General features: G+C 39.6%; 1 protein-coding gene across 1 annotated transcript in view; it reads right to left on the bottom strand.

Moving 5' to 3' along the window:
• LOC121387679 (chitin synthase chs-2-like) overlaps window positions 1-15,552 on the bottom strand; it is a 163,521-nt gene extending 147,969 nt beyond the window's left edge. Inside the window, exons 1-4 of the mRNA XM_041518871.1 lie at window positions 15,496-15,552; window positions 13,719-13,784; window positions 7,159-7,386; window positions 5,800-5,914 (exon numbers count right to left, since the gene is read on the bottom strand). Of these exons, the coding sequence (XP_041374805.1) occupies window positions 5,800-5,914; window positions 7,159-7,386; window positions 13,719-13,784; window positions 15,496-15,552 (466 nt within the window). The remainder of the gene's footprint in view (window positions 1-5,799; window positions 5,915-7,158; window positions 7,387-13,718; window positions 13,785-15,495) is intronic.
• Window positions 15,553-16,891: the final 1,339 nt, after the last annotated feature.

Below are 16,891 nucleotides of genomic sequence, written 5' to 3'. Positions count from 1 at the left end.
GCATTGACTAATGCAATATACAAACACAACTACAGTTTTTAAAGGTACTATCTCGGATTTTAATATTATAACGGCACTGACTAACACAACTACAGTTTTAATGTTACAATCTCGTCTCACCATATTATAACATTATTGACTAATAAAAACACAACTACAGTTTCAAAGTTACACTCTCGGCTTATAATATTATAATATCATTGACAAATACAAACACAACTACAGTTTTAAAGGTACAATCTCGTCTTATCATGTTACAACAAAGTGACTTCAAAACTACAGTTTTAAAGGTACAATATCGGCTTACCATATTATATCATCATTGGCTAATACAACTACAGTTTTAAAGTTACAGATTCGATTGACCACAGTATAACATCACTGACTAATGTAAAATTAAAATAAAAAATACAGTTTTAAAGTTACAAGCTTGCCTCGCAAATGTTGTTTTAATATGGCGGGGCAATCTTGTAACTTTTTAATATTTTGATCAATGAGTTACATGTGTGTGATTGGTCATGTTTGAGAACCTATCGTTGCTCCTTTATTCAACCTATTTGTGTAACTGAGCTTGAGATTGAACTTGATTTACGTAGCCCCTATACCACAAGGGTTTCAGGCATTGCGTAACTGAAATGCGAACCGAATCATCGTTCGCGTGAATTTTCGTCTTTTAACTACATTAATAAAATAGCATATAGTGAGCGATGGCCACATTACAAAGGTTATTAAATACGTTAGAAAGCAAAAGTAGACAATACTGAAGTTTAAACATGTTAAATGAGTAAATATTTTCAAAGTCTTTATAGTAACAATGTGACTATAAAGTGTATTTAAAACGCATTTCGTTTACAGTTAAAACACGGCTTGTAGGAACGATATCTGGAGTTGGGGTACAATCTCTATTGGGTGGCACAAGCCAGATTTGAATCTGTATTTATATTGAGTAGGATAATAAATAATAAAACCAACCTACATTTTCGTTGTCAAGTGGGAATCCTACCACAATATAGTATACGTAGTTGTTACAGTTTTTCTTACCATTATTCTTGTTTAAATTATTATTTTTGACCAATCCTTGTGGTCTTGGATTTTTCTCTTTTTTTTAGGATCTCAGAACAGAACAGAACTGAACAGAACCTTTTATCACACCCAGGCTGTTAGGAAACGGCATGTGGGGAAATATGAACAACAATGTTTTACATGACAAGATAGGTATGCGAAACTAAAAAAGTACGTACCTTGCAAATTAGGGTCAGTAACATTAACAAATTTCTTAAAATGGTATAAAACTGCTTTGTGAAATACATACGTGTCCAATCCATGATCAGCTACAATAGGTGACACTCGGGGTAAAATCAAATGTTATCCTAACATTTTGAATGGGTAACTCTGCGTTAGTTTGTCTTTTCATTCATTATTTCACGTGGTCAGCTCATGTACGTCCAGTGTACCTAACAAACCTATGTTGGATGTTAAATACCAGCCAAACACTTCGCTGGAGGTCTTTAAAGGTCGCGGTATGTACTATCCTGTCTATGGGAAAGTGTAAAGGGGACCATACTATAAAATACAGGCCTCGGTGGTGTTTGTGGCTAAGCCATTGGACATAAGGTTGGTAGGTACTTTGTTTGCAGCCCGGTATCGGCTCCCACCCAAAGTGAGTTTTAACGACTCAATGGGTAGGTGTAAGACCACTACACGTTCTTCTCTCTCACTAACTACTAATAACTGACCTACTGTCCTGGACAGACAGCCCAGATAGCCGAGATGTGTGCCCAGGTGAGCGTGCTTGAACTCTAATTGGATATAAGCACGAAAAAAGTTAAAATGAATGAATGAATGAAACCAGAAATCAGTTTTACCCAGGTAACCTATTGTTCGGTTATGTGCATTTTATTTGCGTAATCTAATCAACTCCCCCAGATTTGCACTGAAGTGTGCAACGTTTAACGGTTCATCATGTATCAGACTGAAAGTCCGTGTGAATGTAAAGTTACGTTTACCGAAACGCGAACAGAACGATGGTTTGCGTGAAACATCGTGCCCTGGTGTAGCCTTTATGGAGGAAGCGGATTTCCTCTCTTTCTCTCTATCAAGAGTAAATAACGATATTTTATAAACATCAAATAGCCATATTGTAAAATGTGTTGATGTGTCGTTAAACAAACATTGCTTTTCTTTCCTCTCTAGACCAAGTGTCAAAATAACCATATATGTCAGACACCAAATAGCCGTAGTTTAAAATGTGCTGAGGTGTCGTTAAACAAACATTGCTTTTCTTTCCTCTCTAGACCAAGTGTCAAAATAACCATATATGTCAGCCACCAAATAGCCGTAGTTTAAAATGTGCTGAGGTGTCGTTAAACAAACATTGCTTTTCTTTCCTCTCTAGACCAAGTGTCAAAATAACCATATATGTCAGACACCAAATAGCCGTAGTTTAAAATGTGCTGAGGTGTCGTTAAACAAACATTGCTTTTCTTTCCTCTCTAGACCAAGTGTCAAAATAACCATATATGTCAGACACCAAATAGCCGTAGTTTAAAATGTGCTGAGGTGTCGTTAAACAAACATTCATTTTTCCCTCTCTTCACTGTTAGTCTTTAAAGTAAAAATACAACATTTGTTTTGTTCAACGACACTACTAGAGCACACTGATTAAGTAAATATTGGCTATTGGATGTCAATCATTTGGTAATTATGACACGTGATTTTCAGAGAAAATCGTTAAATTTTTTCATTACCAGTAAAGAATCTTTTGTATAAATTTTCCGACTGACAGGACAATACATACCATGGCCAATGATGTATTAGTCCGCCGTGGTGGTTCGATCCTACGACCCAAACACCTCAGGCGAGCGCTCTACCGACATGGTTTGACACTCCAAATGGCCCCACAAAGTATTGCCCGAAATTATAAGCATTTAATTTGTCCAAAACATTCCTTCACCCATCCAGCTACAAAGTTGTCATATTCCACTGTTATCGATATTTAGGAATATCGTAGAATTATCGCCATGTAGCAATACATAATACAAATAATAATAAATAATTAAAAACATTAATTTTTGTTTTTAAACTACGGGCTGTTTTCCATATCATGATATGCGCTGTTTTTTGTGTGCACCGTTTTATTGCGAGGAGCGGATGGGGCACGGAAAACGATCGCATACAAAAATGTGTGTGTGTGTGCGTGCGTGCGTGCGAGTGTGTGTGCGTGCGAGTGTGTGTGTGTGTATGCGTTTGTGCGTATGTGTGTGTATGTATGTATGTGTATTTGTGTGTGAGTGCATGTGTGTGTGTGAGAGAGAAAGAGAGAGAGAGAGATAGTGTGTGTGTGTGTGTGTGTGTGTGTGTATGCATGTGCGTGTGTTGTTGTTGTTGTTAATGCTGTTGTTGTTGTTGCTGTTGTTGTTGTGGTGGTTGTTATTGTTTGTTTGTTTTATTTTGTTGTTTGGGGTGGGGGTTGTAATTATTTTGCGGGAAGGACATTACATTAACGTAATGTTGTTCAGTGGCACTGATAAATAAGACTCGCCACCTTATACAAAGATATATTTGGTGGGGCGATCCCTTGGGTTCCCACACATATACATGGCTGTATTTCGCTGTACGGTCACTACGCCGACGTTTTATTCTAACTTGATTTCTAGAACTAGATTTAATTTAGGTTCAAACACGCTGCTCTGGCCCCCTGGATAACTGAGATATCTCCATTTCACACTGAAAATTCAAGCACGTCTGTCTTGGGCACCCAACTCTCAGCCCTGTTCGTGTTCCCTGGGAAATATGTTCAGGAGACGAGCATGCTAGCGAATTTGGCAATGTGCAATTTTTTTTAATAACAGTAAATAATAATCGATGTCAATAAGTAATAAGTAATAAGTAAATTTAAAATCCAGTCCAAATATAAAATTGTTTGCAACATGCCTAAGTCTGAAAGGAATTAATTGCATATAGATTAGGCAACCAGATGGCTCAAGTACCACGTCATCGTGTGAACGATACCAAGTCAAAGGGAAGTAATTCTGGTTTGAAATCTCAGTAACGAAGATTTATTATCACGGAATTTGATTTGATGTCGTCCACGTCAAAAATAGCGGAAAAAGCTACAAGTTGCGTTCAAGTGAAGGATTCAATGTAAAGGAATGACAAAAAGGCTTCTTTTTTTTAAGTTTTCAAGTACGAAAATCTCCTGTCATGTAACACAAATTAATTTAAGCAAACATTATCAGATAATATCCAATACGTTTTAAAGGATTTTCGTTCGTGTACAGTTTTAATGTCTAGACGTAAATAATGATAAACGGTCACTAAAATTTACAATAAATAGTATTTTATTTTGTTTCTAAATGCAGTTTTTTGCATATATTTAAGCCTATTTATATCTTACGTTTCAAGACTGCTGTGTCCATATATCAAGGACATGTAATTAGTTACTCAGGTGCAGTGTTTTAAAATTTTGGTATTCTCGAGTTATTTATGCAAAGATTATCTGTGTGATCGATTAATTTGTAGATATTTATCACAAATAAATGTAAAAAACCAAATAGCGACATAATTATGGAACTGTAACTTCGAGCTTGTACCTTAATTTGAGGCGTTAAAACACCTACAGACTCTCGGATAGATGCAGTGAGACGGAAGGTCGTTTAGTGGGCTTACACCTTCCCACTGAGTCATTAAAACACCTCATATTTTACGCATAGATAGGAGCTGGTACCGGTGTAACAGCCCAACATATACCCCCCGCCAAACTATACCAGGGGTTAAAGTGGGATAGCCTGTTTTATACCCCTAACCCTAAACCTAATCCTAACCCTTATTTTTATTACTAACCTGTATACAAAATAAATAAATAAATACATAATAAACGCTTTAAAAGAAAAGCAACTATCGCTTTCATACAAGAGAGGTATATCCCGAGATAGCCTGTTTTATACCCCGGGGTATATTTTGGGCTAGTACAGTTTATACCCCGGGTATAGTTTGGTGGGGCGGGGGGGGGGGGGGGGGTTATATTTTGGGCTATTACACCGGGATGCGAACCAAGTAGTTGTCAGTCAATTGATCGATGGTTTTAACCACTACATTACCGAGGTCGTTTATATGAATGTATACTGCATTCTGTCATAAAGAAGAGCGAGACAGTAAAGGCATGCAACGCGCTACTGGGCTGGGGGGCGGGACGTAGCTCAGTGGTACAGCGCTCGCTCGATGCGCGGTCGGTCTGGGATCGATCCCCGTCGGTAGGCCCATTGGGCTATTTCTCGTTCCAGCCAGTGCACCACGACTGGTATACCAAAGGCCGTGGTATGTGCTATCCTGTCTGTGGGATGGTGCATATAAAAGATCCCTTGCTGCTAATCGGAAAGAGTAGCCCATGAAGTGGCGACAGCGGGTATCCTCTCTCAATATCTGTGTGGTCCTTAACCATATGTCTGACGTCATATAACCGTAATTAAAAATGTGTTGAGTGCGTCGTTAAATAAAACATTTCTTTCTTTCTTTCTTTCTATTGGGCTGGACCTCAAAACAAAACGAAGGCCATAGATATAAATATTTGATACTTACTTGACATTTACTAAATACATAATTATTTAAATTATATTTATCTCTGTATTTCTTATTTTAAATTATCGTTTAGATGAAGATGATCCTATTGTTTTCATACAATTTTTAAGATCTGTTTAAGCTATCATTCTCAAAAATTCAAAGTCGGATCACTTTTAATTTCTAAAACTAAGTCTTTCCTAGGCGGAAGGATAACGGCGGTGATGTGTCTATCACACGTACCTCCTGCCAGCTTGCCGTTCGCTGTGAACCGCAACTCAAGGTATTTTCCAAATCTGCTAGAGTTATCGTTCATGGCTGTCTGGGCGTTTCCGAAAGCCTCCAGTAATGGATTCACCTGTTGAATGCAATAATAATGATTAGTCCAGCAACTATACAAATTAAATATTTATATCACATTTCACCACAACATACAGACAAATATCTGTTCCACAATAAAACTGTAGTTAGATTGACTGTCCAGTAGGTCCACGGATAGCCCCCAAGAACTCTGCCAGAGCTAGTCGGACATTAAAATCGCTCTCTAACGATTGTAACTGTTCAAATTTCGGTCTAGCTCTCTATCGGTAGAGGGTTTGGGCTAATCCACGGAGGGACATTTTACTCTGTATAACCCATCATGGCCTCGTTCCACTAAACTATCTTAACACTACTATCATAACCGTATTTGTTTCTACCATCGCCAGTCTGTTCAACGTCGCGACGTAGATGATTAAAGTTCGGTGAACATTTACAATAGTTCCAGACAGTTAAAACCACTACCATAGATGTCCAATGACATGTTGATGATGATTTTTCTAAGTCTAAAAAGAGAACGAACTCTTTATTAAATTCGCCATTCTATGAAGAATATTTTAGGTCATACGACCATCACAAGAAAGTATGGGAGGTAACTCTTATTTATTATACGTTCGGCAATTATTGCTTCAGAAATCAAGTAGCGAAGTTACTCGTGGCCTTACTAACGAATACATCCGAGATGTTCTCAATAACATGTAACTAACGCATTGTTTAACTTCTACGCACAGAGATTTTTTATTTTTCAGAGAAGCATTTATGACAACCGTAAGCTTATAAATTATGTGTGCCAGCCATAGAACTCCCCGTAATGGCGACGCCACCCAATATGAGTGTCACGTTCGAGAATAGCTGATTGCATAGCAGCCGATGAAATCGTAATGTTGTTTTGTCACAATCGGCTATTCTTGAACGTGACACTCGTATAGTGTGGCGCCGCCTTAATTCACTACAATCAACCGTAGCTGCAATTCTTTCCTGGAATGTGGCCCTGGTGGGCATCAAGATGTGTCGTACGCACCATATATCGTACGCACCACCAGTGCCATACAGAAGTTTTCAATGTGTACTAAAGTATTCAAATTGATGACATTTAATGATTTACGGATAATAAATAAAATATCACACTCGTTTCCGTTAGCTATTATTTTTACAAACCTCGTAAACTTTCATTGTAGGCATTATATATGAACGCACTTTTGTTTGGTCGGATACCCAAAAAGATACCTTGTATCATAAAAATGATATCTAATAAAAAGATGTGTTGTGGTCTATATAACTTGCCTCGTTTATTTTTATGTCGAGGAATGGATGAATGCTGACACTTTTATGTGTCACGTGACTGATTATGTGCTTCACGCTCTCTGTCTTCCCGGAACCGGATTCGCCGCTGACCAGAATGCATTGCGTTCGGCGTGTACGGAGCATGCGTCGATGTGCATCGTCTGCCATCCAGAATGGATGTGGCTTTAGATTACCTCGCACCGAGACATCCGTGTAGATCTTGTGTTCCTGGAATATAAAAAAATAAAAATAAAACATCAAAAGGTTCTGGTTATGAATAAAGATACTAAACTTATTTCATTTCAACTTGTTTTCGTGATTATATCCAGTTAAGGTTCAAGCACTTTGTGGTACCTTAGGTCTCACTACACAGATCACTTCCGGGTGGCAGTTCATTCATCACGGTCCACTATAGTTCCTAATTGCGACACATGTTATGGTTCACATATTCACTTCTAGGAAATAGTGAAGAATTAAAACAATATGTATGTTTAATGGTAAGCCTTCTGGCTGTATTTTGCCTATGTTATTTTGTAATATTGTGCATCGACCTTTTGGAACATGGGTATATAGCGCAAGTGACAGCCGGAGTGAATCGGTTAATGAACCACCTGTTCGGACCGGTACTACAGCCAGATGCGGTCATATAGCAAAAAACTGAGACGGAAATGTTCTCAATTTTGGAGTGAAAATAAATGCTTATATAATGTATGTTTGCAATGGTGTATGTTGTTAGTGCCAACGAGAACCCGTTCTATGGGCAATCTTCGCTTGAAATTGGGCAGTTTAACATGGGTTTCAATGGCAGATGACATCTGTGTAGTGAGACCTTAGGTTATTTTAATATTTTAAAGAAAAATATTGAGATCGCAAACACTCTGGTGAAGAATAAATATGGGGCTGGACAGACTCGCGGACACAGAGAGGGGTTGAGTCCTGGAATGTTAAGGAAGGAGGAAGAGAGAGGTGGAAAATACAGCGATTTGGTAGGAGTATGGCATAATTCAGTTATCTCCCTTGTATAGCATAATGCAGTTATCTCCCTTGTATAGCATAATGCAGTTACCTCCCTGGTGCGACACCCACAAGCCAATACATTTTTGTGCTGGGGTGTCGTTAAACATTCATTCATTTGTGCTTCCTTGTGTACTCTGCCGCGAAAAGAGTTCGCTTGTTGTTTTTGCATAGATCCAAGTTTGAAAGCTAATTATTAGAATATGACATATTTTTAAGCTTAATGATAGTCAATGAGTTTGTGGGGTTTTTTAAAAATTACATTTGGATTTCCATTACAAATGAAAACTGTTTGGCTGTAATGACGTGCGGTATTTATGGAACGGGTTTCAAAGTGGGGCGCGATCAGGTCGGATTCTTTTCAAAGCAGCTGTTTTTGTGGGAAAAAAACCTGAATAGATAAACTATTATTTAAATAAAGATTTTCGAAAGGCTTCATAAACAAAGTTTCTGTAAATATATGTGTCATATCCGCCAACTCACGCTTCCGTCAGATTTGTTTGAGTGTGAAGATGGCCAAAAATGCACCAAAAAAATCGTGCATTTTGGAAACACATTTACTTGTACATGTACAAGGAGAATTTAATTTAATTTCAACTTATTTTCATACTTATATCCAATTAAGGTTCAATCACGCTGTCCTGGGCACACACCTCAGCTATTTGGGATGTTTGTCCAGGACAGTGGGTTAGTTGTTAGCTGGTTAGTGGTTAGTGAGAGTGAAGAGGGTGTAGTGGCCTTACACCTACCCATTGAGCCATTAAGAACTCGCTCTGGGTTGGAGCCGGTACCGGGCTGTGAAACCTGTACCTACCAGCCTGTAGTCCGATGGCTTAACCACTGCGTCACCGAGGCCGGTACAAGGAGAAAATAACACTCAAATAAATGGGGAAAGAACCATTTTCATGAAAACAAAAGGTCATTGCATCAGGATGCACTAACTTTCAAAAACAAATCGTTGCAAAACAATCGTGCGTAAACAAAGACAGCAAACTCAGGACAGTGTCTTCATGTTCAATTTATTTATTGGTCTTTGAATCAGGTATTCCACAAACCTAGACAATACCACATATAAGCGTACGAGGCGGGGGGGGGGGGGGGGGGGGGGGGGGGGGGCAGGAAAAATCTCAAATTCGGGCAAAAATGATACAGATATTCGAGAAAAATGTGCTAAACCGAGACCTCTTTACTATGAATTTCCATCATTCTACCCTCAAAATGAGTTGTAATCCATGTAAAAATGCATAGTGATTCGTTTGCAACTCTGTATAGCATTTTCGTTTAATTCCGGCAAAAGCCAGCCTGCCCCCCCCCCCCCTCCCTCCCCCTTACAAAAATGGGAGCACATACGCCTATGATACCACAATACTAAAAATATAAACTATTTGTATATAATTTTTAAACGTTTACCTGATAAAACAATGCCAATAGTTTAGAAATATAATTGCCTATCTTGCAGAACACTGTATTAACTAAATGTTTCTGGGGTTGGAATTTTGAGATAATAATACCTATGTTCATTTAAATTTAATATTTTGGGTTGGGCTGTAGCCATGCTTGTGTTTTACATTTGGAATCAATGCGTTTATGTATTTCAGCACTAATGTTTATACATAGCCGAGTATAGTCCATTAGCCCATGTAGCAAGTAAACCGGAAGAACAATATTTAACTTTCTACCTTAGAAAAAGATAATATGGCCTCTGTGACGTCATTCTACTAGGGCGTAGCCCAGTGGTAGAGATAATATGGCCTCTGTGACGTCATTCTACTAGGGGCGGGACGTAGCCCAGTGGTAGAGATAATATGGCCTCTGTGACGTCATTCTACTAGGGGCGGGACGTAGCCCAGTGGTAGAGATAATATGGCCTCTGTGACGTCATTCTACTAGGGGCGGGACGTAGCCCAGTGGTAGAGATAATATGGCCTCTGTGACGTCATTCTACTAGGGGCGGGACGTAGGCCAGTGGTAGAGATAATATGGCCTCTGTGACATCATTCTACTAGGGGCGGGACGTAGCCCAGTGGTAGAGATAATATGGCCTCTGTGACGTCATTCTACTAGGGGCGGGACGTAGCCCAGTGGTAGAGATAATATGGCCTCTGTGACGTCATTCTACTAGGGGCGGGACGTAGCCCAGTGGTAGAGATAATATGGCCTCTGTGACGTCATTCTACTAGGGGCGGGACGTAGCCCAGTGGTAGAGATAATATGGCCTCTGTGACGTCATTCTACTAGGGGCGGGACGTAGCCCAGTGGTAGAGATAATATGGCCTCTGTGACGTCATTCTACTAGGGGCGGGACGTAGCCCAGTGGTAGAGATAATATGGCCTCTGTGACGTCATTCTACTAGGGGCGGGACGTAGCCCAGTGGTAGAGATAATATGGCCTCTGTGACGTCATTCTACTAGGGGCGGGACGTAGCCCAGTGGTAACGATAATATGGCCTCTGTGACATCATTCTACTAGGGGCGGGACGTAGCCCAGTGGTAAAGATAATATGGTCTCTGTGACATCATTCTACTAGGGGCGGGGCGTAGCAAAGTGGTAACGATAATATGGCCTCTGTGACATCATACTACTAGGGGCGGGGCGTAGCCAAGTGGTAACGATAATATGGGCTCTGTGACATCATTCTACTAGGGGCGGGGCGTAGCGAAGTGGTAACGATAATATGGGCTCTGTGACATCATTCTACTAGGGGCGGGGCGCAGCCAAGTGGTAACGATAATATGGCCTCTGTGACATCATTCTACTAGGGGCGGGACGCAGCCCTGTGGTAGAGATAATATGGCCTCTGTGACATATGGCCTCTGTGACATCATTCTACTAGGGGCGGGACGTAGCCCAGTGGTAAAGATAATATGGCCTCTGTGACATCATTCTACTAGGGGCGGGACGTAGCCCAGTGGTAAAGATAATATGGCCTCTGTGACATCATTCTACTAGAGGCGGGACGTAGGCCAGTGGTAAAGATAATATGGCCTCTGTGACATCATTCTACTAGGGGCGGGACGTAGCCCAGTGGTAACGATAATATGGGCTCTGTGACATCATTCTACTAGGGGCGGGACGTAGCCCAGTGGTAGAGATAATATGGGCTCTGTGACATCATTCTACTAGGGGCGGGACGTAGGCCAGTGGTAAAGATAATATGGGCTCTGTGACATCATTCTACTAGGAGCTGGACGTAGCCCAGTGGTAAAGATAATATGGCCTCTGTGACGTCATTCTACTAGGGGCGGGACGTAGCCCAGTGGTAAAGATAATATGGCCTCTGTGACATCATTCTACTAGGAGCGGGACGTAGCCCAGTGGTAAAGATAATATGGCCTCTGTGACATCATTCTACTAGGAGCGGGACGTAGCCCAGTGGTAAAGATAATATGGCCTCTGTGACGTCATTCTACTAGGGGCGGGACGTAGGCCAGTGGTAAAGATAATATGGGCTCTGTGACATCATTCTGCTAGGGGCGGGACATAGGCCTTTGGTAAAGATAATATGGGCTCTGTGACATCATTCTACTAGGAGCGGGACGTAGCCCAGTGGTAAAGATAATATGGGCTCTGTGACATCATTCTACTAGGAGCGGGACGTAGCCCAGTGGTAAAGATAATATGGCCTCTGTGACGTCATTCTACTAGGGGCGGGACGTAGGCCAGTGGTAAAGATAATATGGCCTCTGTGACATCATTCTACTAGGGGCGGGACGTAGCCAAGTGATAAAGATAATATGGCCTCTGTGACATCATTCTGCTAGGGGCGGGACATAGGCCAGTGGTAAAGATAATATGGGCTCTGTGACATCATTCTACTAGGAGCGGGACGTAGCCCAGTGGTAAAGATAATATGGCCTCTGTGACATCATTCTACTAGGGGCGGGGCGTAGCCCAGTGGTAGAGATAATATGGCCTCTGTGACATCATTCTACTAGGGGCGGGACGTAGCCCAGTGGTAACGATAATATGGCCTCTGTGACGTCATTCTACTAGGGGCGGGACGTAGGCCAGTGGTAAAGATAGTATGGCCTCTGTGGCATCATTCTACTAGGGGCGGGACGTAGCCCAGTTGTAAAGCGATCGCTTGATGCGCGGTCGGTTTGGGATCGATTCCCGTCGATGGACCCATTGGGCTATTTCTCCTTCCAGCCAGTGCTCCACAACTGGTGTAGCAAAGTTCGTGGTATGTACTATTCGATTTGTGGGATGGTGCATATAAAAGATCCCTTGCTGCTAATACAAAAGAGTAGCCCATGAAGTGGCGACAGGGGGTTTCCTCCCTCAGTGTCTGTGTGGCCCTCAACCATATGTCTGACGCCATATAACCGTATATAAAATGTGTCGAGTGCGTCGTTAAATAAAACATTTCCTCCTTCTCATTTTACTAAAACAAGTACACCAAGTTGGACACCTCGAGTTTGAAATATACCACTCGTTACTTCGCGTCATCCGAAAAGGGAACCAACTCGTTAAACATCAACATAAAGGCAACACATTACAAGATATGGCATTCTAGACACAGAAATCAATCGTGTTGTACACAGTATATATGGGAGTATGTCTACCTTTCAACACTGCATATCCTAACAGACAAATCAGTTCTAATTGCAACAAAATAAAAGGACACTCTTTTAAATGGAACTAAATTCGTACCTACATGCCACTGATTGGTTTCAGTTGTACTGCGATGGAGAGAGTAGACTGTAGCTTTAACATCTATTATTTTTACAGATAATAAAGATGATAAGAATTCTCGAAAGTCATATAATTTACAAATATCATTTACCAAGCCTTAAAGTCATGGGTCATGAAACGTCATGGGAAATTAAAATTGATTGATATTGAATTTTCCCCCATTTAAAATAACAAATGAAGAGATCGGCAATTCACGTCTGATGATCACAGAAAAAGTATTAGAAATTCCCCAAAAGGTTACGAAAAATCCTTAAAAGGTTATTTTGTCTAACTTAATGAAACTACAATCAAATAAAATGTTAAATTTAATTGTATGTTTATGCACAAACGTGCACAGTGTGAGTATTGGACATAGGTGGTTGGCTTCTAACTTCTCCATAAGTGTATAGACTTGCAGAAAAAAAAATACAATAATTAAAATCGTGCAAAATCTCTTTCATTGGATGAATAGAAGTCTTCCTTGAATAGAGGTCAGTGCTGCGCTCAACCAGACCGAGCACAAAAACGTCCGCTAGACTGGTTTATGCGCTGCCAAACCAAATGGACACGTCAGGGACCAATCAAATAGTTCGCGAACGTTAGCGAAACGTTCGCTGGCTGAACTTGGGGCAGGTCGCAGGGCATCGTAAAACGAAAAAGAGAAACCTGGAATTATCTGAGAAGGGAAATAACATCCCTATCACCCCAACCGACGGACACCCGGTTATTTTGTCGTCCCTGTTGTGAAATAACCTCCACATTCCTTTGGTTTTCAACAGTCTTAAACGTGGGTTATATTTGTATGCGGATGAATAATAGGTTTGTTTTGTAATCAGTTTGTTTCACAAACGTTCCAGTCTCGTGTACTTACCGCCGTTCCATATATGTCGATGCTTTTGAAGGGGTTGAAAAACACCAGGACATCTCCTATGTATGTCTGTAAGAAAATAAAATAGCATTTTAATAGTTATTGGTCATTTGAAGGTTTGTCTACGTAACTTTGATGTATTTGAATTTGATTTTAATGTTCATATCCAATCAGAGTTCAAGACTTTACTACCATGTATTTTTATATATTCGCAGATAGAAATACACAGATTTCAAGTACCTGGTAATATATTACAGACATGTATAGAGAGCACACGTTAAACGCTTAGACTGATCCTCTCTTATTTCTATTATTAATTTTTGGATTGTCCTAAAATCATCCAAATTATGTAATTGTTGGCTGAACAAATTTTTTTTTTCCTTTTTGAGGTTTTTTCCACACAATCTCAGCCCAAATTTTCCATATCACGCCGTTAACGCCCTTCCTCTTCCTCTTCTTGTTTTTGGTACAAATTCTGGCTATGTTAGAGTTTGTACCCACAACGAGTGTGTTTTAATCGTAATTGGATGTAAGCATTTTAAATCCGTTTCCACGACTGTGTGATGGGTATTTACTAGGACCACCAAATCGAATCCCACATACGACAATAATAACAAGATGTGGCTAAAGCAGCTAGATGCAACGTTTTAGTCAACACATACGAAAATATATATATATATATAATATATATATATATATATATGTGTGTGTGTGTGTGTGTTACAATCCCTCAACCCTTGTGCTAATGGGAAAATGTAGCGGGTTTCCTCTCTAAGACTAAACTGTTAAAATTACGAAATGTTTAACATCAAAATTTATTAGCCGATGATTAATAAATCAATGTGATCTAGTGGTATGTATTTGTGCGTACGTGTGTATGTGGTGTGTGTGTGTGCGCGCGCGCGCGCGTATGTATGTGGTTTGTGTGTGATGTTTATGGTGTGAATGTGGTGTATGGTGTATATGGTGTAGTGTATGTGTGGTGTGGCGTGGCGTGGTGGTGGCGGTGTGTGTGTCTGGTGTGGTGTGTGGGGTGGGGGGTTTTGTATGTGCATAATTATGTGTATGCGTTCATTTGTTTTCTTGTTTTCATTATTTGTGTTTGTTCGACAAAATATTCCTTTCTTTGTGTTCATGGTATATTGTTTCATCTCACATTCCTTACAGTGTGAATATCGGTTCCGCATTTTAACAGTAAACGAAAGTCGGAAATCAACAAGTTCAGTTCTTGAAGGCAGACGGAATTCATAGATTTGTCTCGAAAGAAAAAAAAAGACAGTTGTTTTGAGATTTGTTTTCTCTTGTCAATGAACTTTTGAGATATTTCATTTTTGACAGGGCGGTTTCAATGTCGCTAAGGTTACCCTACAAGTAAATCTCTTTGACATTGGTTAAATAGGCGATAATTGTGATATAAATCTAAGTCATACGACGTTTACAGCGAGTGTTGTTGTTTTTTGTGTTTGTTTTTGTTTTTTGGGTTGTTGGCTCTTTTTTTTTTGGGAGGGGGGGGTTTGGTTTTTTGTTTTGTTGTTGTTGTTTTTTGGGGTGGGTGGGTGTGTTTGTTTGTCGTTGGTTTTTTTAACCGACTTGGATTTTACAAATACACTTCAAAAACACAAATACAAAATCTCCAAAAAAATCACACCAAAAACAAAATCACAAAAAAAGAAGAACAACCAAGACCAACTGCAAAAAAGACAAGAGGTCAGTGTTGTATATGGTGTATGGGTTTCGGGGGTAGGGATGTGATCATATGTGTATGTATTCGCTTGCTTACTTGTTTTCCTTCATTGTGTTTGCCCGACCTAAAACAAAATCGTTTCTTTATGTTCATGGTATATTGTTTCATCTCACATTTCTTATAGTGTGAATATTGGTTCCGCATTTTAACACTCAACGAAAGTCGGAAATCAGCAAGTTCGGTTCTTGAAGGCAGACGGAATTCATAGATTTGTCTCGAAAGAACATAACAAAGATAGTTGTTTTGATATGTGGGTTTTTTTTTTTTTTGTCAATGACCTTTTGAGATATTTTATTTTTGACAGGGCGGTTTCAATGTTGCCAAGGTTTGACACTGGATAAGTAGGCAATGATTGTAACAGAAATCTAACAGCCTTACGACATCTGCAGCGGTGTTTTTTTTTTGTTTTTTTAACCAAGTCGGATTTTACAAGCACACTTCAGTAACATCAAAAAAACAAAATCACACCCAAAACACCACACACAAAAATCACACAAATAAACAAACCAAACAAAAGAGGAAAAGACAAGAAGCACCATACACAAAAAAAACCCACAAACTAACAACAAATTGACACACAAACAAAGCAAACAAACTAACTTAAAAAAAAAAGACTTGCTAATTTTCCCCATTTCTGACACCACTATCTATCAGAGCTTTAGAAACAAAACCAGACATATTCTGAGAGGCTGACCAGTATAGCTTCCAGCAAACACGCGGGGGATTATTAAGACAAAGACGAGAGATTAAACGTCATTGTATTTTTAGCGATTCGTCCACAAGGAAATCGTTCTTAATAGGTTTCGTGTTTATTGTCTGGATATGTTAAACCTTCCCTCCCCGTTTATCCAATAAGTTAAACGGTTTGCAATATTTGCCATTCTTGCGAGATTCAAGACTCGAACCAGAACTGCCTTAGTTAAAGAGTTCATGTGTCGAGAGATTTACTCAGGAATTAATCCGACTTCTCCAGTTGTTTGCGGCCTTGGTCGGTGAGGCCTATGTAGAGCAGGTCACTTTGTCACAAGCAACCATCTGAGGCATGCTGTGCACAAACACGTATCAAAGAGATTCGTATGTTTTCATATATACTTATAATATGATGATGATGATGATGATGATGATGATGATGATGATGATGATGAGACAATATTATAAACATGTCCAGGACATAAATTTCGGAGAAGTAATCAAACATAAGAAAGCTATTACTATAATTATTATACTTCTATATATATTTATTATTATGGAGCACTAAATCTTCTTTAATAAATAAAAATCTGCTACTAAATTAAATTATTTGGTTGTACTTTTTACGGGCATTTCAAAGTAAACATTAATAAATAATGTTGGTGGGAAACCGTTGTTATGCAACTTTGAGATAATAAAACAATAATGGCTAACGGTCATTCGACATTAACAGCTACTGTGT

Source organism: Gigantopelta aegis, chromosome 2 (assembly GCF_016097555.1).
Source record: "Gigantopelta aegis isolate Gae_Host chromosome 2, Gae_host_genome, whole genome shotgun sequence".
Lineage (NCBI taxonomy): Eukaryota > Metazoa > Mollusca > Gastropoda > Neomphalida > Peltospiridae > Gigantopelta > Gigantopelta aegis.
The sequence above is the reverse complement of the archived record's forward strand: the minus strand, read 5'-3'. Positions and strand labels throughout refer to the sequence as shown.